Genomic DNA, 26,883 nt, shown 5'->3' with positions numbered 1-26,883 from the left:
TTAAAGGCAAATTTTTAGTTTTGCTCTTGATTTGACTATTTTCATGTCCTTTCAAGCACTATAACTTTTAGAAATTTTGGAATGTTGCAAATTGTGTCAAATGACTTAAGCTTTTTTATAGTTATTCATGCTTCTATTATCAGGGAAATCTCTGCCTCTCTTTGTATGGGGTCTTACCTTTAAGTAGGAAGAAGCTGTCAGTGATGGCTGGGATGATGCTGAGAGCAGGGTGACCTGGAGTAGCTATCCATAAATGAGAATCCTCAACCTAGTACTTGAAGATTTGGGGGGCTGAGAAGAGAAGGCTGATGGATATAGTGAAAAGCCAGATAAAGGTGAATACAGAGCATGGTGGTGTAACTCCTGACTTGAAAGGGGATGGGCAGGGGTGAGGGGAAGTCTGAAAATAGCTCTGAATTAGTTTATTTGCAATGGTAGGTGGCAATGCTGGCCTGTAGTGCCTGTATGTTGCACTGAGGAAATAAGCTGACTAGGTAAGAGATAGTTATAGTTGTGGTGATGGGCTCTGTGGGGTTCCAGTTAACAGCTGAGGATGTCTGGGTTGGTATTGAGGGGCACAGTGGCATGTTAGAGAGATAGTAGGTGCCTTCCCCTGCCAATGGTGTTTTTACCCCACCTTTATTGCTTGAGCTAGAAAGCAGCTCAATGCAGGAGCCAATCTAAAATGTAAATTTACAGCCCTAAGAAGTAAATCTCTATTGATTATCTTTCTGAACTGCCAACAAATGGTGTTTGGGGTTATATACTTTGAAAATCTGACTTGGTTTTGGCTTATGTAATACACTAAGGCTGATAAAATAAGTAAATATAGTACGGCTGCTTTCAGAACTTGTTTCTTTCATACAGCAAAAATGCTGACCAGTAAACAGACTTAAATGTGAAGATGTTCTTCAGATTATTATTTTTTTTTTTTACATTTTATTTTGGTAAGGCTACAGTGTTTCAGGTTTAGCCTGTTTGGTTCTCTTTTCCTTCAGACTCATTAACATGCGTGTTTGGCATGCAAATAGGATGATGTCATGGCATGAGCAATTTATCTGCTTGCCATAGGGAAACCTAGGGCTCTGCTTCAATTCTAAAGCTTCCATCTTGAAACTGCTGTAGTTGCCTAATATGAACTGCTTAAACCTATTTTTTTCGAAGGTGTGTCACATGTGGACATCTCCTAGTTCTTTGACATGGATCTTTTAGGGTTGCTCTGTCTGTTACAGGGGTGGCGCTGACTGAGTAACTTCTGGAGATGAACATGAAACTAGTTCACCTGAAAGCCCTTGCTGTCTGTGGCAGCATGACTGGTGCTTCCCTTGGGCAGACAGCCATAGCGATCTTTAATTCCATCTACCTGGATGTTGGCTGTGCCCTGCTTGGCAGTGGAGGCTTGGGGCTGTTCTCATCCTGTGACTCCCATAGGTGCAGGACTAACTCCCAGGCAGGAGGCCTGCTAGCAGGGCGTTCAGGGGAGGGTTAAATCGGAAAGTGTGAGGGAAAAGGGTCCTGTGCTGAAGGAGCTAGCAGTCCTGAACTTGTGCTGGAAAGACTCGAAGGATTTCCCAAAAAATGCAAGTGGTAAGAGTGACTTAGCTTTCTTAAATGATGAACTTTAAAGGCAGAGAGTGGCTACGGACAGCAGGAAGGGAACAAGTTCAGAGAAATCATTTGTCACTTCCTTTTTAGCATGGGAAATGACTAGAGGGAGGTAGATGCACACAAGTGCCATGGTAGATGTGTAGAAGAAAAGATTTGGGAAGAAAGAAACGTGCAAAAAGACGTGATGAGCAGAACACTCAGTGAGTAGCAGGAGAAAATGAACTCAGCTTTCTGGGTGCTCAGCCTATGATGTGTTCTGCAGCTCATCCAGCAGGCAATAACGGGAAACTCTATATTCTCCAGAACCTTACTGAGGTAATTCGGTTTAAAGCGATGGTTCAACTAGTTGAGTGCTTCTTACGGACAAGGGCAATCCCCTTTACAGCTTCATTGCCATCGTGTTTCGTGGTGGCTGTGCTCAGCTGATCCTTGTCCCGCTAGCTCAGCTCACTGGTCTGACAGAGAGCGACCAAGAGGAAGGTGTGCAGCGAGTGTGTGCTTGGCACCTCGGCCTTGGGTCAGGATAGTAAGGCACGAGAGAGCAGAACCACACTGTTAGACACAGCAGCAGGCTGTTTAACTCTGCTGCCTTGTGAAACTGCTGCCCTTAGCTTATGTTAAGCCAGGATTTATGCTAAGTCCGTTTCACTTCATTTTCAGTGAAGGTGGTGTCTGTGGTTGATTTGCCTATTGCTAACCTGCTAAGAACAAACCTCATGCTTTGGGCTGACCATTTGAAACAGAGAACCCACAGATTTCAAGCAGCAGCTGACCTTCTGATGTGAGGAGCTCAAGTGTTTATTTTTCCAGTGGACATAAAGTTAATCTCTCTGATACAAATGTAAAGCAAAAGTACACCTCATTTTTAGAATCTCATCATGATGTTACATGGAGAAGTAGACTATTTGGTATCTGTAGCTATGAACTCCTAGAGTGGCTGTTGTGGTCAAATGTAGTGCGATTATACTTAATGCATGCATTTTTTAATGTAAAATAGTCAGCTATGAGAGGAGTTTTGTTGAATCTGCATTTATAGGACTTGAAACATAGATAGCTGTGGCATAGGATCCTGCTGCAGCTGTTTCAAACTGCTCTTGTCTTCTCTCCAGCACTCCCCCTTCCTTCCCTACCACAAACAAGGCAAGTAATTTACTGGATGTAAATAGGGCTAGATTCATTAACTGCTTCTGTTTTAGCAACTTCAACCTAAATTGTTGGTTTGCAACCATGCATAGTAAAAGTGCCACTGCTTTAGGAGTATTTTTTAAAAAAAGTAAAATATATTTAAAAAACATGCATAATCTGTGTGTACAGACTGAAAATCCAGGTGGCTGCCTTGTTTCAGCTCAGTTTGCAGTAGCTGTTAGGTACAGTCGCTTGTTTTCTTAGGTTGCCAAGTTTCTGGGGTTAATAAGCCAGGTGTATGGTAAACACAGGAATATCAGGTTAACCTTAATCTGCATGGAACTTAATGCTGTATGCAGTTAATGTGTTCCTGGATCAGATACGGTGTAGTGTCCAGGGGACAGACTATTGACTAGGTCAGTAATAACTTTTCGAATTACATTCCCTTTTCTGTTAAGTATTCTATCAAGACTCATGTAGTTACATAGTTAGTTCATCCTTAAGTATGACAATATTCCTGGATTTTTTTTAGGAATAATTAGCAGAAGCCAGTTTGATAGGTACTGTACTAAAATACAGTTCATGCTTAAATGTGTTCTGTTTCTGCTGTGTTGCCAGTAGAGGGAGCAATGCTCTAATTATTTCATCATAAACAAGAGCAAATTAATATCAGCTGTGTTAGTCTTCAACAGTGCAAATACTTTTAAATTAAAAACTCAATTCGTTCCCCAGAGTTGTGAAAATATGCTTGGTTATTTGCCTATAGGAAGACCTTACAGCAGTGATAGGGTTTGAAGGGATGTAGTTAAAACAAAAACACACAAAACATTGCGGATCTCAATGTTGGCAGTGCTTGTCTTCTGGAGGGTGGGGGAGTCTCATTTGGTTTTAAGGGAGTTATTGTTAAGCCATACTAATGTAGATCGAACTGCTTGTGACTAAAAGTTAAGATTTGTCTAGTGATTGTGGCTAAGTTAATGCTGCACACATTTACCTAAGGGGTGGGGGCAAAACAGATATCCCCCCCAAACACACTGTGGTTTCTTTTTCTCTATGCTCTAAAGCTAAATCATTTTTGTTTTAGGTGTTTTGAACATAAACACATGGAAATAATGTATCTTACAGTATTTGTTGAGCATGAGGAGACCTACAAGCTCCTGTGTAACTGGAGCATATGGGTTACAAAAAGGTGTCCAAGTAACAATTTGGAGTTTGGTGGTACAAAAAATAAATGAGTAAAAATAAGTTTTTAAGCCTTTCTTTTAGTGGAATAGCAGATCAGTGTAAGGTGACTAAAAGCTGTTGTAGACTTCCTGTAGTTATGTAGAAGCTGTCCTGTTTCACTTTGTAGAGCTGCTATGTATTTAAAGACTGACTTACTCTCAATCCCTTAAATATTACATAGGCCTAAGAAAATCCACCAAGAAGCGCAGTGAATCACCACCTGCTGAGCTCCCCAGTTTGCGGCGGAGCACACGGCAAAAGACCACGGGCTCCTGTGCTAGTACCAGGTAAAACTTAAAACAAGATGTGATTACTGCTGTGGATGGATATTTATCTTTCTTGGCTGTTGCAGAAAGAGCTGCAGTTTTTCAGGCTTGCAGGGTCACCCTGTATACTAATGTCATGGATAATGCATAGAGTTTGGCACTATCACAACTCCTGTAGCTGAGGTACTTATTGAGAGGAAGGAGGGGAGGAAGTACCCAAAGGCAATGTCACAAATTTAAATAATCCTTTTCTTAAAAAGGCTGTGTTTAAAAAGATAGAGTTCTAAACTTCTCTGTTATGAATAATAAAATCAATGACAATTTTGAAAAATAAAAGACCGTATGGTGCCACATGGGTGTCTGTTTTAATACTGTACCAATCAGTTTGTCAATAGCTGCATTTGAACAACTGGTATGGTGCATATTGAAGTACTTGATATGCCTGAGGTCTGTTCCTGTCGTCAGTTATGCACTTGAATTTGATGCCTTACATCATAAGCATGTGTATATTTTTAGTAGTGACAATAGTAATGTTTTAAAAAGCAGATTTAGAAAGGCCAATGCCCTTAAACTTGATCTGCTATTGAAAATCAAGCTGAATGTCAGAGTTTTGTACTTTGAGTAGTTCAGAACTTTTTTTAAAGATGAACACTCAGGCATCAAACTTCTTTTCAGATGTGTACAAATCAGTTACTTGGTTTGTAATTAAGTCACTTTGTGATAATTTTGACTATTTTTAAATTCCCAAACATTTGTTTTTTCAAATCTTTAGTCGGCGAGGCTCTGGCCTGGGCAAAAGAGGAGCAGCTGAAGCTCGCCGACAGGAGAAGATGGCTGATCCTGACAACAACCAGGATGGAGTTAACTCTTCAGCTGCGCGTACTGATGAGGCTCCCCAGGGAGCTGCAGGTAAAAAGAGATACCAGTTGCAGTGTTTTAGTATACATGTGGATACGAACTTCTTACAAGGATTAAGTTCTGGGAGGAAGTTATGATTTAAGTTGGTACAGCTTCTGGAACATTTTGAATGAGGGACCTTAACTTCCAATCAAGTACACTTTAAAAAAAAAAAAAAAAGCCTGAAAACTGATTTCAGTGAATGCTACATAAATGACTGTGCTGCTGACTGAAGAGATGCCAAACTCTTCAGAATATAGAAGACAAGTATTTACCTGTGAGAGTTCTTTAATAACTACTGGAAAATATTTTGTATGTTTTCTGTTGAAACTGCAAGCCTCTCTGTATTGGATAAATTTGTCTTTGGGTTAATTAATACATGTACTCCTGTTTATGCAGTTCTGTTAAATGGTACTTAATTTTATCACCTGGTCCTAATCAACAGTGATTTTGAAGGAGCTTTCCAACAATTATGCTGGGTGGTAGAAAAACTCAAAAATGTCTGTGCTTTTAAAATTAGCTACATTGCTAATAAAAGTCAAAATGAACTGGAATGAAGGGCAGCGTAAAAAGAGAATAAAATTACTAAGAATGCAGGCAACTGTGTCCAAAGAAGAGCAATGAAGCTGGTGAAGGGTCTAGAAAAGGGGGCTAGGATTATTTAGTTTGGAGAAAATAAGGCTTAGGGAAGACCTTATTTAGAGTTTTCTTAAAGGGGGTTGTAATGAGGTAGGGATCAGGCTTTTCTCCCAAGCACCAAGTGATCAGACAATGGGAAATGGCCTCAAGTTGCACTGGGGAGGCTTATGTTGGGTATTAGAAGGAGCTCCTTTACTGAAGGAGTTGTGCAGCAGTGGAACAGGCTGCCCAGGGAAGTGGCTGAGTCCCCATCCCTGGAGGTCTTTAAGAAATACATAGTTCAATGGTGGACTTCAGTACTAGGATAAAGGTTGGACTAGATGATCTTAGAGGTCTTTTCCAACCTGAATGATTCTATGAAATACACATGAAATGCTATTTGCTGATCTGACTTCTTTCATAATCTTGTGTGGGTATAGCCTTTCTGTTAGTTTTTGGAAAGGCTGATCTCTAGACTGAAATTGGTCTAATTGAAGTGACAATTATACAAGTGTGGTGGCAGTGTTAAATGCACAGCACTTTCTGATGGTGGATGCTTTTTTTGATGGTGGAGTCAATGCAAATTTTGTAGTTCTGTAGGTGCTTCAACTCATGTTAATCTATTTTATTTCTTTCAGCTTCTAGTTCTGTTGCTGGAGCTGTAGGTATGACAACATCTGGAGAAAGTGAGTCAGATGACTCTGAAATGGGAAGACTACAAGGTATAAAAGCTATAATTTTCAATTTATTATTTTTGTTTGCAGCCTGTGAATAGCTGTACTGCCACACGTCCTGTTATATAATGCGGGGAGGCTGTATCTTGTTTCTACGTCTGTGAATGTGTTGCTTTGCTTACTGTAGTTTCCGTGAACTGTGACACTGCAAGCTTTAACTCACTGAAGATGTGAGAATTTGGAACTAATATCTGTAGGGACTGGTTAGTGTCCTTAGATGTTTCCATGGTGTGTAATACATTGCTATTGATTTTTTTCAGGTGGATATAGGGGTTGGGAGGGAGGGGGAGAATTGAGAACTGAGTCCTATGAAGTGTGTAGGCTATTGTTGGAAGTATGAGAATGTTTTTGCAAGAATACGTTTCCAGTTGACAGGCTGGATTAGGTCTGCTGTTAATCTAATCTACCTGATTCTGGATAACTTTTTTTGTCCTTGTCGTTGATAGCCATGTAACTACAAGCTTTGATCAAAGTCTAAATGTTCTTAAACATGCTTGCTTTCATGCTTTAGTTATAGAAGAATTCAGGTCTCCCATCTGAAACACAGGAAGGTACAAACTCAGTTTTTTATGTCCTGCAGCTCTTCTAACAATTTTTGTCAACTACTGTGCGAGGAGTTCTGTGATTGTAATTTTCCTTGCAAATGACAGTTTTTGGTAAATCTGGATCACTAATGTGGGAGTGCCATGTCAGTATGAGTTCACTTGCTTATAGCCCCCAGTAAGCATAGGTATGCATTAGGAATGTTGAACTAATTTTTTATTATTATTGATCAGTATTTGTGTTGATCAAAAGTGGTCATGCTTGCTACCGTAAAAATTAGAATCACCCACTTAGTCTAGTTTAGGACTACTGAAAAGTGTTATTTTAAAAATGCTAATTTTCAGCAGAGATAGGATCTCTGCCTTCCTATTCATCAGGAAGTAAAGCTGTGAAACTTGTGTCCTCTCCTCAGATTAATAATGCTACTTGAGTCCTGAATGTGTGAAGATAAGTTTAGCCGGTTTTGCATAGCTTGAGTTCAGGTTTGAAATTACAGCCTATGTATCTGCTATTTTAGATCTAAACTTACAACGTTAATGTAGTAGACCAGATTTCTTCTGTAAAATATAAAGTTTTGAAAACTTGGTGGGTGACTTCTTAAGGGGCATTAATGCTCTGATGTGTATAAAAATGACCTATTTGTTCCTTAAGGGTCATCTTTTTGGTGCGTTTGAAACTGAAGTAACTACAGTCATCTAATCCTAACTCTTCTTTCCTAAAGTATCAAAATTCTATTAGTCTTAAATTATAGCTTCATGGAATTTAAGCTTTTTAAAATATATGTAGAAGCTTTGACAATGGCTGTTATCCTCTGTTTGCTTTTAGCTCTATTAGAGGCTAGGGGTCTTCCTCCTCACCTGTTTGGCCCTCTTGGTCCTCGGATGTCGCAGCTCTTCCACAGGACAATTGGAAGTGGAGCTAGTAAGCCAAGTTTGTCTAATTTGACTTGATTCTTTCCACTTCCAGACTAGTAGAATTCAGCCACTAGTACATTCTCGTATTTGTGTTAGCTACATAATTTATATTTTCCATGTTGGAGATTTGTATGTCATGAGTGCTAGACCACTGGTCAGCAGTATTAATGAGATTTTCTTCCTGTAAGGAAGAGAAATTTGCTTTAGCCATATTTCATTTCTTTTCTTTCCTTTTCTTTTTTTTTTTTTTTAAATCTTGATGTTCTTGATGTTCCCTTCTAGGTGGGGAAGGGAGGGTTCTTGCCTTTTCACCCCTTCATTATCTTTTTCTCTTGCATGATGGGCTGCTTAGCAGAAGACTTCTGAACCCCCTTGGGTTTTTTGCTAGCTTTAAACGAGTGCTTAAGCTAGCTTTAGAACCAATACAACCTAACAGTTCTATGGTGCCTTGTTCAGAGCTTCAAAAGGGACTTAGTTCTCAGACTATGTCAGTGAGAACATGAGCTCTTAGTCTTGTTCCACCATATCTGCATTATGCAGCTGGCTAAGATGTGTACCTTCTAGTCCCAGCTGGTTTGGCTTCCAGGAGAGCCAAAGACAGCCTGTAACACTGCCTGCCAAGAAGAAGATGGGGTCTAATGGATACTCTACGTGCTGTATTATCTAGGGGGTATAATGAAAAGTCCTTTACTTTATAAAGGTGGAGTGGTATGGGTTCTGTCACCCACTGTAGGTTGGCAAAGATGGCTATGGTGAGCAGTGTGGTGAACCCCCTGAGCTGTGACCAGTCTGCACTGGAAGGCCAGCTAAGAGTGAGATTTCATTTCTCTTTCCCTCCCCCTTTTTATGGCAGGGAAAGGAAGTGAAACTACAAATGCAGAGGAAGACAAACTGTCTCTCGTCTTCCACTCTGGCAGAAATATAGCGTAACAATTGCACTGAACACTTAAATTCTCTAATATCTTCTTTCCTAATCTTTTTTTTTTCTGGATATATAGGTTCTAAAGCCCAACAGCTTTTACAAGGTCTGCAAGCCACTGATGAAAGTCAGCAACTACAGGCAGTGATTGAGATGTGCCAGCTGTTGGTCATGGGAAATGAAGAAACATTAGGAGGATTTCCAGTCAAGAGTGTTGTACCAGCTTTGGTAAAAACAAACAAAAAACTGTGTTTCTGTTGGAAGATAAAATATTTCACTTAATATCTTGCTTAAATGAAGTATTTAAAATGGAACAACAAATGCCTTTGACGTTAGCTTGCACATAGAACTAACACTGGAATTATCAATGTGTCATTTCTTCTCTTTTTAGTATGGAGTTCATTTTTGTGTGCAGTTTTAATGTAACTCTTTATCTCTTAGAGCTAATAACTTGAATGGGTATATAAAAGATGTCACTTATGTTCCTGCAAATATATGAAGGAGATGTGTTTTGATGGTCTAAGGAATGAGTGTGTAATGTGTTACTAATTATACTGAAGTACTAACAAAAAAAACAGCTGGCATGTAGTTTACTTTTCTTCCATAGCTTGCTTGCGTTAGGTTCTGCAAATACTGTCTGTTCTTGCTCTATTACCTACTTTTTCCTGATCTGCTTTTTAGCATCAGGTTTTTTCCTAAATAAGTTATGCTATACTGGGCCTTACTAGTCAGTATTTTTTTTTTTTTAGAATTGATGAGGATTAGTGGGCCTAAAATTTAAAATACTTCCAGGAAAAGTTTGTATTCTCCCTTCTTATTTGCATAGCCTTCAGGCCGTAGTATGTGTATCATTGGGTATTTCTTCAGAAAAACAGCCCCCAGAACTTTGTGATTCCAGTAAATAGCCTTTAAGTTGCAGTTTAATAGAGTCTGCTTGCCATTGAGTCTTTCTCCTCTGGTAAGAATTGGTAAATGTCAGTGGAAAAAGTCCTTGCTGCACATGTTGTCAGTAAGGTAGTTGCTGCGTAGAAGGACTTAAATTTTATATTGAAATGCAAACTGCAGCAAGTAGTCAAAAGTATACAGAAGTAGAACAGCAAACTTTAAACAAAACCCACTAAAAATGCTTAGGAAAAAAAAGCTCATTACATGTTTAAGGAGAAAATTGTCAAGTCTGAACACATTGTGAGATAAGGTCTGATAGATGGTTTTGAAGACAGTGCACTTACTTCAACGTAAGGTTATTGTATGCCTCTGGATGCTATGGTCAGAACAAATGGAAGTGCTTTAAGAGAATATAGAAAATCCAATTCTGTAACCATCAGATAATTTTCAGGATGGATGTGGTTCTTCCATGCCTGGAGGCAGGTGTGAGCCAAGAGAATGATGTATAGGAAAAACATGAAACTTCTTCCACAGCTGTCTCATGGGTTAATTTACATTTAAATTTTATGTTGCAGCAAAATCTGTACAACTGGTGTATACTTGTATATTTAAAACAAAATAGAAAACCCACCACCACCTGTGCTGATTCATAACCTATGATGTATTTCAATTAATATTGTGTAAACCGTAGTCTAAAAACTATGCATGGCTATGTATGTTAGGTGGAGTGTGTGTGTGTATATATACACGTATACTTAAAAAGCATTATCTGTTTTTGAGGGCATGTTTTGCGAAACTCTGTCTCACGAAGTTAAACTTTGTCTTGCTAATTCTGTAGTAGATCAAGAATAGGTAGTGACTCCTGTAACTTCTACTGAAATTCAAAGCCCCGAGTCAAAAGCTACCATATAGATTTGTGTATGTTATGTCGAGATCTTTATACTCTTTACTAAGTTAAGAATCTTTTTTTTGAACAGATAACATTGCTGCAGATGGAGCACAACTTTGACATAGTAAGTAATCTGTAATTCTTAAGAAATGTTTTTGAACAAATGTATCAGCTGAACTTGTAACAAATCTATATATTTAATAGATGAACCATGCTTGTCGGGCCTTAACATACATGATGGAAGCACTTCCTAGATCATCTGCTGTAGTGGTTGATGCAATTCCTGTCTTCTTGGAAAAGGTAACATGAAATCAAAACAGTACTGAAAAAATCTTAGGGGTTTCTGTCTTAACTTCTGTTTTAACTTCAGGATTACCCTCAATATAATAGTTTCTTTCATAGTTTATATGATGCTGCATAGCATATCAGAAGCTTTTAAGATGGGTTTACTCTTTATTCATATCCTTAATGAAAAGCACTCTCTGATCCACAGAAAACTTTGGTGTTGCAAAGATACTGAGTTATACAAACTAATAATGTGAGGAGTAGCTACATAGTTGATCTTGCCTTCAATTACTTAATTTGGTTACTGCTAGCAGTGTAGCTGCATTAGCGCATCTTAGTCTAACGTTAATGAAGAAAACTGTCTTTACAAAGTGATTTAACAACTGATCTACAAATATTCTTGTTTTATTCTAGTTACAAGTTATTCAGTGCATTGATGTGGCAGAGCAGGCGCTGACAGCCCTGGAGATGTTATCACGCAGGCATAGTAAAGCCATTCTGCAGGCAGTAAGTATGAAAGAAATCATCCTTTACTTTGACATACCAATTCCCACGTGGGTGGTCTGAAAGCTCTGTGAAGATGAAGCAAGAAAATCAGTTTCAGTAACTTTTAGTAGTACTGAGAGAAAAAACATTTCTTTGTTTTGTTATAGGGTGGGTTGGCAGACTGCTTGCTCTATCTGGAATTCTTCAGTATAAATGCACAGAGGAATGCACTAGCTATCGCTGCCAACTGCTGCCAGAGTATAACACCTGATGAGTTTCACTTTGTGGCAGACTCTTTGCCACTGCTTACGCAAAGGTTAACCCATCAGGTAAGAAGCTATTACAAAGCAGAAAGTTTCACTTTGATCTGAAAGGAGTATAAAGCTACCTCCAGATACCTAGCTCTTTCTGTGTATTGTTTGCCTTTGCAATCTGCTAACTACCTTAAAGCTTCTATACTGTCAAGCTGTGATACTTCGGTGCGCGTATGAAGCTCTTGTTTTTCTAACTGTGCTGTAAGGATTCATGACACCCATGTTAACTTTGTAAAATGAGATAAGTAAGGTACCTGAACTGAGAGCATGACTGACTGGTTTTGCTGTCCTTACTTGTTGCCCCATCAATAAGAGTAAATCTAGTAGTAATGCTGTTCTTTTTTTCCTAATAAAGGAGTTGCAAGGTTCTTTCCTACTTCTGGAAAGCTTGAGTTTCAATTAATGTTATGCTGTGAGGATTAGTTTGCTGGTTTGACCTTGGGGATGAATTTCGCTCTTTCAAAAAAAAAAAAAAAAAAGGCGAAAAAAACAACACTTATTCCTGCACAATAGTTTCAAGTAGTTGGTTCTAAATCATGGAACTCTGAAGATCCGCCTATTCTGTAATGCTGCTGTGATAATAAATGGGCACTCATAATGACTACTGCACCAAAAGAAATTTGAACAATGCTGCTTAGTTGGCAGAGGGTGAAATAGACCATCTGACAGGTCTTTTTGAGATGTTTTATGAATGTCTTCACGACAGCCTAGTCTACTGAAAGTTAAAATTGTTTAATTCAAATAAATACTTAATGTTTTTTTTTAATAGGACAAAAAGTCTGTTGAAAGCACTTGTCTCTGTTTTGCACGGCTAGTGGACAACTTCCAGCATGAGGAGGTAAGGGAGTGTGTGTGGTGTTTATTTCTGCAGGTTGGGTGGGTTTGTTTGTTCCCTTCCTTTGTCTGTCATAAGGGATTACCTTTTGAAATCACATTAACACTTTTGATTTTTTCTTCTGAAGAACTTGCTCCAACAGGTTGCTTCCAAGGACTTGTTAACAAATATCCAGCAACTCTTGGTAGTGACGCCTCCAATCCTGAGCTCAGGAATGTTCATCATGGTGGTGCGCATGTTTTCCTTAATGTGCTCCAATTGTCCGACACTTGCAGTCCAACTTATGAAGCAAAGTGAGTTCTTGGTTTTTTGTGTCTTGGGGGCCTACTTAAAATTGTGCCTATGGTTAGGATGGAACTCTAAGCACTTGATTAAACAAATATTATGTTCTTTTTTCTTACTGTGCTGCTCCTGGGATACAAAGCTTTTAGTTAATCCCGTTGAAAGTATTTGTTCTGTTTTCTGCTCCCCCCATTACCTCCCTTTCCTGTTTCTAGCTGTTGTCACTGCGATGCTCACCTGATCTTTTCTGAGTCTGTATTAACTCTGCAAGTTGTGATTTAAGGGCTTTTTCAAAGGGAAAACATAATGAAAAGTAACTGCTGTGTAACTGTTTTGGTCTGCTCTCTGTTCCTTCTTTTCATCTTGTGAAATTTGACTTGCAACTTCAACTGCCCTGTATGTTCCCCTGCTTTCTTCCCTACCTTGTGTTCAGTGATATTCCCCACTCACTGCTTTCTCTTAAAGGAGAAGTGGGAGCTGGGGGGTGGAAATGAAAAACCCACAAACCCCATGTCAGAGAACAGACACACATTTTGTAATGTCCAGAAAGATGGTTTCTGTTCTACGTTGTATTCTGCCTGTTTGTTTAGGGCAGTGACTATTTCTTCTATACAGCATTCAACACAAGCTGGAGTCTGTATACCAGTATGAACAATCTGAATAATAATTTTACAGATATTGCAGAAACTCTTCACTTTCTCCTTTGTGGAGCCTCAAATGGGAGTTGTCAAGAACAAATTGACCTTGTTCCACGAAGTCCTCAAGAACTTTATGAGCTTACTTCTCTTATCTGGTAAGTTATCTACTTTAAGTTTTTGGATCTGGTAAGGGTGTTAAATTCTAACTCTAAAATGAAGGTAAAGAGCATTCAGCTCAGATGGACTTGATTGTATACTTCTAGTAAAATGCTGTTTTAATGATCGTTTCAGTGAACTGATGCCTTGTCTGCCAAAAGAGGGGATCTTTGCTGTCGATACTATGCTGAAGAAAGGAAATGCACAAAATACCGATGGCGCAATATGGCAGTGGCGAGATGACAGGGGTCTCTGGCATCCCTATAACAGGATTGATAGTCGAATAATAGAGGTATATCTATGTGGTGATGTTCTTTAAAAGTCGTATAGGGAACTGAGTGCTTTTCTTTGTGGTTTTGAAACCAAACATCTTTTGAGAAAGAAGCACATGAATTTCTCAAACATCCTGCTGTAATGTAGCACTGGGTATTCAGTAATGGAGGAACTGTTGAATGCTTAATCACTGTTTTTATTGTATTTCTGTCCATCACTGGCTTTTGCTACTGTGTTGCGCCTCTCACCACTTTGGTATGAATTTCTTTTTGCTAAGGCTTTCTTAACTTTAAACTCTTCTTTGTTTGTTCTTACCTTTAAACTCTACTTTGTCTTTAGGCAGCTCATCAGGTGGGTGAGGATGAAATAAGCCTGTCGACACTTGGGCGTGTCTATACTATTGATTTTAACTCTATGCAGCAAATAAATGAGGATACTGGAACAGCACGTGCCATTCAGCGGAAACCAAACCCTTTAGCCAATACAAACACTAGTAAGTATAGCTTATGAGACATCCAGTATCTCTAGCTATATATATCTAACTAATGCTGTATACAGTAGTCAATTTATTGGCCAATGCATTTCTTGTTTGATACATTTCTTGTTCCTATGGAACATCAAACTATTTTGAAAAACTGGAAGACAGCTTTACAACCATTCAAATTGAAATATATTATTTTAAACGTATGCACCTCCTTTTCAGCAGACTGAAAATGCATTAAAAATTGGGGAGACGGGGGGGTTTCCCAGCTTGGAGTTTTATGAAACAATGTTCATACTTTTTTTTAAAAAAAAAAAAGGCTTTGCTATGGCACAGAAATATATAACAATGGAATAAACACAATTTGGCATTGTTGGAAGAAGAGGATTTGTAGCTGTGTTCTTGATATCAGTTCGACTTCTGTTTACTAGATTAGCATATCTTTTCAATTCAAGATCTAAACTTTTTCAGTTTCAAAAAAGAAAAAAACAAAAAACAAGCACTTTGGAGCGAGATGCAAAGAACTATGCAGTGATTTGTTGCACAATTTCTCACAGGTGGACATTCAGATTTGAAGAAGGATGATGCCCGAGCACAACTAATGAAAGAAGACCCAGAACTGGCAAAATCCTTTATTAAAACATTGTTTGGTGTCCTTTATGAAGTATATAGTTCTTCAGCTGGACCTGCTGTTAGACACAAGTGCCTTAGAGCAATACTTAGGATAATTTATTTTGCTGATGCTGAACTTCTGAAGGATGTGCTGAAAAACCATGCTGTTTCAAGGTAGGTTCATGAAAAATTGTAAATGAAACTAGTTTGGATCTTACAGCTCAAATTGACTTATCTTTTATCTTTATAAATCGTTTTATTTATTTGCCCAAAGCTGGGTCTGCCTAGCTTCTCAAGACTTTTTTTAATCTTAGATTTTGTAGTAGGTGCTGACTGTAGACTTCCATAATAGAAACTCTGATTACTTATATGGTTCTGTGTACTAGTTATGTCAAATATTACTACTTACTGTTTTTCCTAATTTCTAAAGTTTACCTGTAGCAAGGTGAATTTTGAGGTAATATTCTGAACAATAACAGACTTCTCAGGCAATATGCTGGAAAGTTCAGTTCTATTCATGAAACATCCCCTACTTGCTATACTATTAGGTTAGGGGTGTAGACAAAAGGATGCAGTTAGAAAACTGACTGCTAGTTTTGAAAAACTTTGTGCCACCTTTGAAAACCTAAACTACTTTCCTTTGTGCCACATGTAAAAACTTGGCATAAGTGACTTAGGTGGCAGAAGAACTTTGTCTTTTACTTATAACTCTTATGAAAGTGCAGTGAAATGTGCTTGTTTCGGATTAATACTTAGAGTGTATGCAAGATGAACTGGCTTGATTTTCTTTTTTTTAAAAACGACAAACCTGATTTTAACAAATATCTGTTGTAGTCATATTGCCTCCATGCTGTCAAGTCAAGACCTTAAGATAGTGGTTGGAGCCCTGCAGATGGCTGAAATCTTAATGCAAAAGCTACCTGACATTTTTAGCGTTTACTTCAGAAGAGAAGGTAATCCTTTCTTTATTTCCCTCCTGTACCCCTCTGTGCCCCTCCCTCTGTAGTTAGTATTTTGGGGGTGGGGTGTGTGTCCAAATCCCCTTTCCCCAAATTGTAACAAGTCCATCTGTCATGCGTAATAAAGGCAAATCCATGTAAGCTGTCCTCATGACTGGAGAGGAGCTGACCAAGGCTCTGGAGGAGACAAATGTGTTTTCTGACATCTGAAACAAGTTTGTACAGGCACTAGATGCTAGAGAACTTAAGCTTAGGCTGGAGAAGGCTAGCAGAAGTTACATGGGTAGTCTTACTGGACAATATAAATGAATCTTAGGTGGGGAGTCTGTTTGAAGCTACTATGACTTTTTAGCCACTGTTAATGCTGTTGTCACTTTTCTTTTTAAACTACGTAGGTTAATTTTTTTCAGAAAGAATTAATCTACTTTTAAAACATATGTGCGCATGCAAAAGATGCAATAGTCAAACCACAGGTTAAACCTATTTCTGTCTCTGCAAACACAATCCCCAACCTCCCCCTCAAAAAGCCCCAAAGACCCCCCAAGCATAAAGACTACTTCTTTTTTGAAGGAGTGATGCACCAAGTGAAAAACTTAGCAGAGTCTGAGGCTTTGCTAACAAGCCCACCAAAAGTATGCACTAATGGATCAGGAACGCTGGGTACCACTACAACAATAAGTACTGGAACAGCCACTGCTGCCAGTAATGCAGCTGCAGATTTGGGCTCTCCCAGCCTACAACACAGCCGGGAGGATTCTTTGGATCTGAGCCCACAGGGGTAAGTGTGCTATTTCTTCTGAACAAATGATCTGATCTTTTCTCTTCAAAAAAAAATAAATAATAATCTTGACTGATGTGGGCTGCTACAGTATCAGCTGCATTTTGCTGTGTATTTTCCTCTCAAGTTAGTAAAATGAAGAGGTGTTGAAGTGACCAATTAGTAGCTCTAACTCATTTCATATGAAATGCTTTAAGAAGCAAACAATTAAAACAAAGAAACAAAAAACCACAACCAAACAAAAACTAGTGACCTGATACATATGATGTAATGGTAGGAAACAATCCATGCTTTTTGGGGAGAGACTGGAGAATGCCAAGAGCAACAGCTGTAGTCTCATGTAACTCTTGAGGACAGGGATTCTTTCAGAGAAGTGCTAGCTATGGTGTATGGCTCCTTTCTGCTGGGGACTGAAGGGAGAAGTCATCCGTAACTTAATAATAAGGGGCAAGCAGGTCAAGTGTCTTTTGTTGTTTGTTCAATAATTTGTGTATATTTAGTATTAAATGCATTCAAATAAAGGAATGACGGCATGTTATGAACAGTTATGATAGTTCCTCAGAATTCGAATGTTTTTATTCAATGGTACTCCTGTCTGTATTTGACTGCCAGGGGTGACAGCAAGCCAAGTCCCTTCTTTCTCGATGGAGTAATCACTTTGTCCTTCCCATTAAATTAGAGTTGAGGCCCCCTCTGTCTGTTCTTCCCTTGTTTCCCCCTTGTTATGGATTGGAACCTTTTATATCCTTGAGGATATATCTGGTAGATCCATCTTGAATGGAAAGGATGGGTATGCCTATGAACGTGACGGATGGAATCATGGTACTTTATTCTTAAATTTGGACAGACGACTGAGTGATGTTCTGAAGAGAAAAAGACTGCCAAAACGAGGGCCAAGGAGACCAAAATACTCTCCTCCAAGAGATGACGAGAAAGTAGACAATCAAGGTAAAATATGCATAATGTGACACTAACTCCTAAATTGAAAGTAAGCTTATAAGCTGTCAACAGTGCTAGCTCTAATAAACATGTTGATTCTAGGAGATCCTCTGAATTTTTTTTTTGCTTTCTACAGCTAAAAGCCCTACAACTACTCAATCTCCTAAATCTTCCTTCTTGGCAAGTTTAAATCCTAAAACATGGGGAAGATTAAGCACACAGTCTAACAGTAATAACATTGAACCAGCACGAACAGCAGGAGTAAGTGGTCTTGCAAGGGCTGCTTCCAAGGATACAATTTCCAATAACAGGTATGCAAGTCAAAATACACATATTATGAAGATGATTTTGAGGTGCAGCCACTTTGTTATAAGCTATCAGGTGATTAGGTAGCACATCAATGATATTTTGGGGGTAAGCACTGTTAAAAACAATTCTAGGAAAAGAATGAAAAACTGTGGATCCCCCATCACTCAGGGTATTCAAGGTTGGGTTGGGCAGGTCTTTGAGCAATGTGATCTAGTGAAAGATGGCTTTGTGTGTGGCGGGGGAGGGGGTTTGAGCTAGATCTTTGGACTAGATGATCTTCCCGACCCACTCTTTAATAAGAATTTTAGGAAGAAAAAGTAACTTATTTTCATAGCATATAGTAATGTACTAGGGAAAAGTTGGAGAATTGGGAAAAATGTGTGCAACAAGTAGTCAGCATAAAATGTCTTTCCTACATTTGAATAAAAGAGAAGGCTTGTTATCTATGCTTGTTGTTAGGCATGGAGAGAAGTAGTCTGGCTGTTGTTACTTGTAATATTAAGATATGCAAATGCTAAGAGTATGGCCAAATGACTTGTATATGCTTCTTTACAGAGAAAAAATCAAGGGCTGGATTAAGGAGCAGGCCCATAAATTTGTAGACCGTTACTTTAGTTCTGAAAACATGGATGGAAGCAATCCTGCACTAAATGTTTTACAGAGACTTTGCACTGCAACTGAACAACTCAACCTCCAGGTTAGAAGTGACAGACTTGTTTGAAAGGGGTGGGAATTGAAGGAGTAGAAGTGCTTAAGAGTAGGCTGTGGGTCTAGAGGAAAGCTGGCCATCTTAGACAATATGGCCAATATTTTAAGTGTAGTTTTCATTATTTTAAGCAACGATGCAATGTTTCTTAAACTTTGGCTCTTTTTTTTTAAATTTCTATATAACCTTTGACACGTTATCTTTTATGATAAATGACTTGTGTTAACAGTGGTATTGTTTGTTCCTGGTGATGTATCACTTCAAGCATTCTCTTTCTGTTTCAAAAATTCTGCAGTTAAGTGTTAGGGATTGACTTTCTACCTATGGAAGAACATAATTTGTAGTCAGAACTTGAGGCAGGGGCTGTGGAGAGGTTAGTAGTATTTAGTTGAAAGGACAGAAGAAATACAGGTTGGGCCAAATGTAGTAGAATTCCAAGAATTTGAGCCTTGCTTGTCAGGCAGTTGTGATCCTTGACAAATAGTCTAAACCTTGAACTTGTAAAGTAGCTAAACAAGTGACTTAGGTCAACCTAAGGAATCATTAGAATATGAAACTTTACCACCTCCTTCTCTCCACACAGATGTTATGCACTATCCATACAAGTATCTATTTTTCTTTGTATTTTGTTTGGAGCTCATCTTTAGTTTACAGGAGACAGAAATAAGACCCTGCATTTCTTTTAAAAGCCAGGGGTGGTGGTGGTATATATAGTTACCTCTAATGTATACTTTTGAACAGAGAAGTTGCTTATCCTCAATTTACTTTCTCAGTCATGACTTCTATTGAGTTACTAAAAAGAAACCTTTTTCCCTGTAAGAGCTCTTCTGTGCAGTGGGAAGAGAGTGTTTCTTAATCCCTTATCACTTGGATAGTAAAATATTATCTTTGTATTTTTTCAGGTGGATGGTGGAACAGAGTGCCTTGTAGAAATCCGTAGCATTGTCTCGGAATCTGACGTCTCCTCATTTGAAATCCAGCATAGTGGATTTGTGAAACAACTGCTGCTTTATTTGACATCTAAAAGTGAGAAAGATGCTGTAAGCAGGGATATCAGATTAAAAAGATTTCTTCACGTATTTTTTTCCTCTCCAGTAAGTTTTATTGTTTATTTGGGCATTCTTAGCTTTCTTTCTCTTAAGTTGTACATACGTTACTGTCGGAGAGGTTCAGCAATGACCTTAACTCTGAGATGCTATAAGGAATGCTTTGTTTATGACTAAGATATGAAACACTACAACTTACACATAATTCTGTGTCTTTACAGAACAAAAACCTTTAGAATACCTTGTTTCAGTGAAGCTTCCTGCTCCTGGTTAGATTACAGATTTTAAGCATTAATCGTTAAACTAAATGAAAAGTGTGTTCTTGAAACAAGTCTCATGTGTTATGCGGTCTAGTTGTTCTGATATTGCTAGTACTTTAAGTGAGAGCACTGAGTTCTAACCTTTTTGTGTACTGTGTGTGTTGAAAGTTATTGAAGATGCATTAATTGAGGCATGTAACCAAAACATTTGAATATATTCCAGCTTCCTGGAGAAGAGCCACTTGGAAGATTAGAGCCATTAGAAAATGCACCTTTGTTGGCATTGGTCCATAAAATGAACAATTGCCTCAGTCAGATGGAACAGTTTCCGGTCAAAGTGCATGACTTCCCCAGTGGAAATGGAACAGGGAGCAGGTAAGGATTAATGCTCAGGTAACAGTTTTGTTGGAAGCTTTTGTTTGCCAAGACTTGATTCAACCAACACTGAAAGTTCCAGGAGGTAATGGAGAATTCTGACCCTCTTAAAGACAAAAGCAGTTACACAGTTGCCTCTTATTCAGAGAGGGGTTGAATATTTAAACAGATCTTTGGTGACAGTCTGAAACTACTTCCCCCTTAGAGTGGGGATGGATGCAGTCACTGAACTTAAACTTCAAAAATTCACGTCTTCCTTGTCCCCATGTAACCAACACTAGAAAGAAATAATCTTTGTTGGTAACACTTTTTTTTAGTGAAGTGATGAACTACTGCAAGTTTGTGTTACAGTGCTCAACTTTGTTATTTGGACAGGTTCTCTTCTCTTGGATGATAATAGATTGAGTGATGACAGTTGGCTGTCATAGTTTAAAATAACTGTAGACATGTCCTGTGTCTTAATATAGATCTTAATATAGATTAAATTTAGAATCCTATTAAATATTTATGTTCTAAGTAACAAACTTGAACTACTGAAAACCTGTTTCTGCAGTTTATTTTCTGTACTTTTCTGTAGTAAATCAATACTATTTTTCATTCAGTGTATAGCAGCTAGAAAGTCTATTAGAGTACAGGCTGCATGCGAGTTCTGGGAGTATTTTTGGTGCTACCTGAAGGCTCAGTTTAATTATATGGATATTCCTTGGACTACTCAAAAATTAAAGAACAGTTTTCAGAGCATATGTATATTTTCCACACTCCTTCCCTTTTAAAGCTTGAAGTGCCATAAACTTCTTTTTCAAGTAGCAAGACAGAGTGGACATTTTATCACCAGTTGTGATAGAACATCCATTATAATAGGTGTGTTAGAGCCTCGTGCTGTAGCATTATGTACACTGAAGTTCAGTACTTGTTTAGTGAGACTTAAATAAAAATTATTGGGGATGAATGCAATATATGGCTTTCTAATACTTGAAGGAATTACTGTTCCTGGTGTTAGCTTTTTCAAATAGTGTATGCTCTGTAATCTTATCTCTTTTTATAAACATAGTGCATATTAGGAAGGATTAACTACAAAAGTCACACTTGCTAGTCATAAAAGAAAAACTCTGCTACTTTTGTTAGAATACTAAATGTGGAAAGTCAGACTACTGCAGCATTGTTTGACTGCTAGTCTTACTGTAGATTATGTCAATTAAGATTTTGAGGCATTAAGATTTGGTAGTCTTTCACTAGTACCTGGAAATAGAAGCAGCACAAGATTAAGAGGTTTGAGTAAGAACTATTAGCTTGAGTATTGATAGCTTGCAACATGCGTATAAACTATACTTGGCAAGAAAAAACAGAAGGTCTTGGTTTGTCTCTTTAGATCATTAAAAAACATGAGAGAGATTTGCATTTTCCATCCTCAATTCCTATCCTCATAGTACTGCAGGTGAACACAGCTCTTACTCTTCTGTGGCATCAGCTGACCACTGAAGAACTTCATACCTCAAAGATGGGCAGTATAGGCCATGTTATAATCAGACCTCGGACTGGACTTTCCCTTAAGCCATGCGGCTTCTGTTGGAAATAAAACTTTGTCCAACTTAGATTCTGGAGTTCTTATAGAATAAAAAGCTTCACCTGTTTATCTGACTCTTAATAGCTTGTTCTCAAAGAAATAAGATGAGAAATTATACTCTGTGAATGAACACAAGTGGATTCTTAAATGCATGTATAAGCCTATTTTAATGCACTTTTAATGCAATTATGGTTATTAGATTCTTTGTGTAGCAACTTTTTTTCACAAATTATTTTGAGTTTTTCTCTTAACAGAGGATCACAAGCTTTAAAGTTCTTCAATACACATCAATTAAAATGCCAGCTGCAAAGACACCCAGACTGTGCTAATGTGAAACAGTGGAAGGGTGGACCTGTGAAGATTGATCCTCTGGCTTTGGTACAAGCCATTGAAAGATACCTTGTAGTTAGAGGTATTTGTCTTGTGTTGTCATTTTGCTGCTTAAGATAAAGTCTGTAAAAGTTTCTGAGGATTATGCTGAAGACAAATGTGAGGTACTTATAAATGTATCTCATTCACAGTGGGGGTAGAGTAAGGCTGAAAAATAAAGCTGCCTCTTCCTGGGACAAACATTTCCTGTTTGTAAACAATTCTATCTAAATAACAGTAGTGTAGCCGATCTGATAGTGAACTTGATTATAATGTGGGGAGTTCGCAAATTTGAAATATATATATTTGAAAAATACTGAAATTAGTTCTAAAATGGATGAGCCTTACATTCTTGAATTTACGTGTTTTGGAAGTATTTTAAGAAGTGGGGTTTATAAAGGAGTACAAAAGCATTACTACATTTTGTGTAAAAGCAAGTAAGTATGTCTTTTTCCTTTCTTTTCTCAGGTTATGGAAGAGTTAGAGAAGATGATGAGGATAGTGATGATGATGGGTCAGATGAAGAAATAGATGAATCTTTGGTAAGGATTCCCTTTGTGGGTAAGGGAAGGGGATGGTATAGAAAGAAGCTTAAAGGAAAGCAATGAGTTTCCTAACTTGTGTCGTTTTCTGGTTTTTGTTTTGTTCAGGCTGCTCAATTCTTAAATTCAGGGAATGTGAGACATAGACTGCAATTTTACATTGGAGATCACTTGCTGCCATATAATATGACTGTGTATCAAGCAGTTAGGCAGTACAGTTTGCAAGCTGAGGAGGAGAGGGAGTCTACGGATGATGAAAGCAACCCATTAGGAAGAGCTGGGATTTGGACAAAAACACATACCATTTGGTAAGTTGGCTGGAGAAATCAAGGGACAGCCTCTCCAGTTTGAGAGAGATATATAAATAAAGAAAAATCGAATATAACTCAAGAACTGAAGTTTTTATTTCAGCTTTAACTTGCGCTGAAGTAAATTTATGGTAGTCAAACTAACAGTTCTATAACTTTTCTTTCCATATATGCAATACTAATTTTGAATTACCTTTTTAGGTACAAACCTGTGCGAGAGGATGAAGATGGTAATAAGGACTGCGTTGGTGGTAAAAGAGGAAGAGCACAAACTGCTCCGACGAAAACCTCACCTAGAAATTCTAAAAAGCATGATGAACTGTGGCACGGTGAGTGTGTTGCTGTGGTAGTATGTTAACTCGTGAAATTACTGAAAGGATAGGGAGGAAGAGAGACATCTTAAAGCATACGCAATACAAGAAGCTTCCTTGAAAGCACACGTTAATGTTGATGTTAAAACTAAACATGTAGTACTAACTGAATTGTCTAATGAAGTTGTTTGGTTGAGTGAATACCCTATGACAATACTATCTAGGTTTCTAATGTAAATCTTGGAGACTTTTGATAAGTGTTGATAACAGTTTTTCTTTTTCATGCTAGATGGTGTATGCCCTTCGGTATTAAATCCTTTAGAAGTTTACCTCATATCTTCTCCACCTGAAAACATAACGTTTGAAGATCCTTCATTAGATGTTATTCTTCTTTTGAGAGTTTTACATGCTATCAGTCGATACTGGTATTATTTGTACGATGTGAGTATAGCACTTGTAAAATCACTTTCATACTTGATACAAACAGCTGTCCAGAAACACCATAAAATAGCCTTCTCCCTCTGTTTGGTCTGTATCCTACACCCTGCCCTGCAATCAACCAACCAGAAAAAAGAATAATGTAAATACTGTCTTCTTTCCCATACCTATTTATCTAACTTCTGATGAAGACTATAAATTCATATAGTCAGTCATATATGCTTTAGCATGTTAAATGGTTTCCATGTTACTTTCTTCAAGTTCAAAAAATATCATTAATCCAGGAAAGAAAATCTGTAGTAGAAACCTACTCACTCTGTCTTTTTAGTCAGACTCTATTCACTGATAAAGTAGCAGTGAAACTTTTTTCCTGTGATAAGCAAATTGGAAGTGTTAAAATACTGTAGAAAGAGTTTTTTTCCCCCAATGTTTCTTTAACTAAAAATATCTTGTTCTTTAACATCGCAGAACGCAATCTGCAAGGAGATTATTCCGACATCAGAATTTATCAACAGTAAACTGACAGCAAAAGCAAACAGGCAGCTTCAGGATCCTTTGGTAATTATGACAGGAAACATACCAACCTGGCTGACAGAACTTGGAAAAACATGGTATGAATGACTTATTGTGTAGTATTTCTAATTTGAGTTCAGTAGGCCTCTTGGCTGAGCAACCCAGGTGCAGCATATGTTTCACTTCTGAAAGTGTTGGGGGAGAATAAAGTGTAGTAACAAGTCTTAAGTTGCATAGTGAGGCTTGGATGATACACCTCTGCTGCGTAATTTAAACCAAGTGTGGATGGTTAGACTGGCTGCAAAGTTTGGACAACTTCTTAAGGGAATTTCTGAGCAGTTTAAAACTTTCTGATTGAAACAGAAATGTGGTTCTTTGTACCATTTATTCTCCTGTTAAACTGCGTAATGACTCTTATTTCATTGCATTTATCTTAGCACATTCAATATGGTATAAAAGGAAATATTTTTAAAACACTAGATAAAATACAGATCTTTATCAAGTTCATAGGTTATAAGCTCTAAGACTTTTGCGCTTGAAAGAATGAGAAGTCAGGATTGACATTCATGCTTTTTTTCGAGCATGTTAATTGAAGCCACATTGGAAGTTCACCCCTAGAGAGACTACTTAGCCTTTTAATTTTCAGTGCTTCAATTTAATAATTTTATTGTCCGGAATTTTTATGAAGAAATTTAGTGATTATCAGTGTATATTCTTATAAAAACATCTGTAGCGTTTACTCCATAAAACAATTTTTTCAGTTGTGATGTCAGTGGAGGACTACACTGTTAACATGCACAGGTCTTCAAGAATAGTAAAACTGATAAATAGGAAGCTTCTCTAATTGGTAGTCTTTTACAGATCATTTAAAGCGTTTCCGAAAATGATGAAAGGTAGAGTGCTTGTGCTGTTTCTAGGTTGGTTCCCTTTTTTCTCCTCTAAATACAGGAGCTTGAGCTATCTTAAGATCTTTTATCTGAATCCGATTTCCTAACTGCAAAACAGGCTTCAACAAGTAAAGAAATACTTAATTTCTGGTACAGTACCGGAGTTGGTATCTCCTGGAAGAGTTTAGAATTTTCTTGGATTTGTGTGATTCCTTTTTAACTTCCCATCTCTATACTTTAGTCATAAGCATTGTCATGCATTCCCCAGAGCTAATTCATGTCCTGGGGGTTTTCTTTGGAGGTTGCTTTTACCAGAACATTTAATAAAGCACTAGTTTCAGGGCTACTACATTTGTGTTTTAAACTGTAGCCACAGATGCCAGTCAAATCTCAGCTAACAAATCCAATGCTCTTTACAGCCCATTTTTCTTTCCGTTTGATACCCGGCAAATGCTGTTTTATGTAACTGCTTTTGATCGTGATCGAGCCATGCAAAGACTACTGGATACTAATCCAGAAATCAATCAGTCAGATTCTCAGGATAGCAGAGTGGCACCACGACTGGACAGGAAAAAAGTAGGTATATATTGTTCAAAAATGGAATGAGTGACTGGTTAATTTTGCTATTGTTTCCAAGAATATCATTGTGAGAAGTTTAAGACATGAACTTTTGGTAGTATACTGGTAAAGGGGAGGCTTGTTTTCATTAGTTTCCAAGTCCCAGTGTTGAAAGCACAATGTCTTCTAGATATCTGCCATTAGATGGCAGAAGGCACTACAGTATACTCCACACTGCTTTTCCAGAACCAGCCTAATTTGGAAGTAGAATCTTTACGGGTTCTGAAATTATACACCAGGAATGAATGTCAAATTTTAGGTTATGTTAGTGATATTTCTGTAGGTTTGTCTGTAAACCCCTGATTTGCTTCAGGTAAAACTCTGAAATAATTCAGTCTATAGGATGTAGAGGCAGTGTTAATTGAATAAATGGCAACATTATCCTTCTATGCTGGGAGAATACTGTCACAACATGATGAAATGGAGCCATGACTACTTTTAATGGAGAGAGTCTTGGTGTCTGCCTTGAGTCTGGAGAGGTGTTATCCTTACTATACAGCAGATCTTAGTTTTAGATCTGCATGTTTTTGAATATCTCTGGAAGAAAAGAAGTGAGAATCTGGCCAACTAGAACATAGCTTCCACCATGAATCCTAGTGGTGTTCTCTTGAAGGCTTCCACTTCCCCTACTAGAGAATCCGAGAGGGCAGAACAGAATATTATTTCCTTAAGTTTTTGGACTTGGGCATCTCTAGTCTGGTTCTAACACGTTACTTTGAGGTATGTAAAAGCACATTACAACACTTCTGTTATGTTACAGTCCTGATGCCAGATTCTTAGTAGGAGTAGTACCTGTTAAGTTATTATATATATACATATATATATACAACTGTAAAGTGTTTTTCATTTTTAATTGAATGTTTTATTCCTAGTCAGTTTTTATTTAGGAGAGAATTATTTTATAGAAGTATTAAGTTAGAAATTGTTGAACTGTGGAACTAACTAGCATGGGGTGGAAAAACTTGCATAACTTTTTT

General features: G+C 37.9%; 1 protein-coding gene across 1 annotated transcript in view; it reads left to right on the top strand.

Moving 5' to 3' along the window:
* Positions 1-26,883, top strand: part of TRIP12 (thyroid hormone receptor interactor 12) — a 76,085-nt gene that overhangs the window by 38,355 nt on the left and 10,847 nt on the right. The window contains 29 exon segments of the mRNA XM_068692847.1: positions 4,139-4,244; positions 4,996-5,132; positions 6,377-6,460; positions 7,841-7,936; positions 8,928-9,076; positions 10,711-10,746; positions 10,827-10,922; positions 11,322-11,414; positions 11,561-11,722; positions 12,477-12,545; positions 12,670-12,835; positions 13,500-13,617; positions 13,754-13,910; positions 14,231-14,384; positions 14,930-15,158; positions 15,819-15,937; positions 16,514-16,721; positions 17,569-17,669; positions 17,797-17,971; positions 18,525-18,666; positions 19,578-19,769; positions 20,205-20,356; positions 22,175-22,332; positions 22,758-22,831; positions 22,940-23,139; positions 23,341-23,468; positions 23,740-23,891; positions 24,357-24,499; positions 25,708-25,864. Coding sequence (XP_068548948.1) covers positions 4,139-4,244; positions 4,996-5,132; positions 6,377-6,460; positions 7,841-7,936; positions 8,928-9,076; positions 10,711-10,746; positions 10,827-10,922; positions 11,322-11,414; positions 11,561-11,722; positions 12,477-12,545; positions 12,670-12,835; positions 13,500-13,617; positions 13,754-13,910; positions 14,231-14,384; positions 14,930-15,158; positions 15,819-15,937; positions 16,514-16,721; positions 17,569-17,669; positions 17,797-17,971; positions 18,525-18,666; positions 19,578-19,769; positions 20,205-20,356; positions 22,175-22,332; positions 22,758-22,831; positions 22,940-23,139; positions 23,341-23,468; positions 23,740-23,891; positions 24,357-24,499; positions 25,708-25,864 — 3,953 coding nt within the window.

This window comes from Anas acuta, chromosome 9, assembly GCF_963932015.1.
Source record: "Anas acuta chromosome 9, bAnaAcu1.1, whole genome shotgun sequence".
NCBI classification, from domain to species: Eukaryota; Metazoa; Chordata; class Aves; order Anseriformes; family Anatidae; genus Anas; species Anas acuta.
Note: the sequence above shows the minus strand (reverse complement) of the source record. Positions and strands in the feature narration are given on the sequence as shown.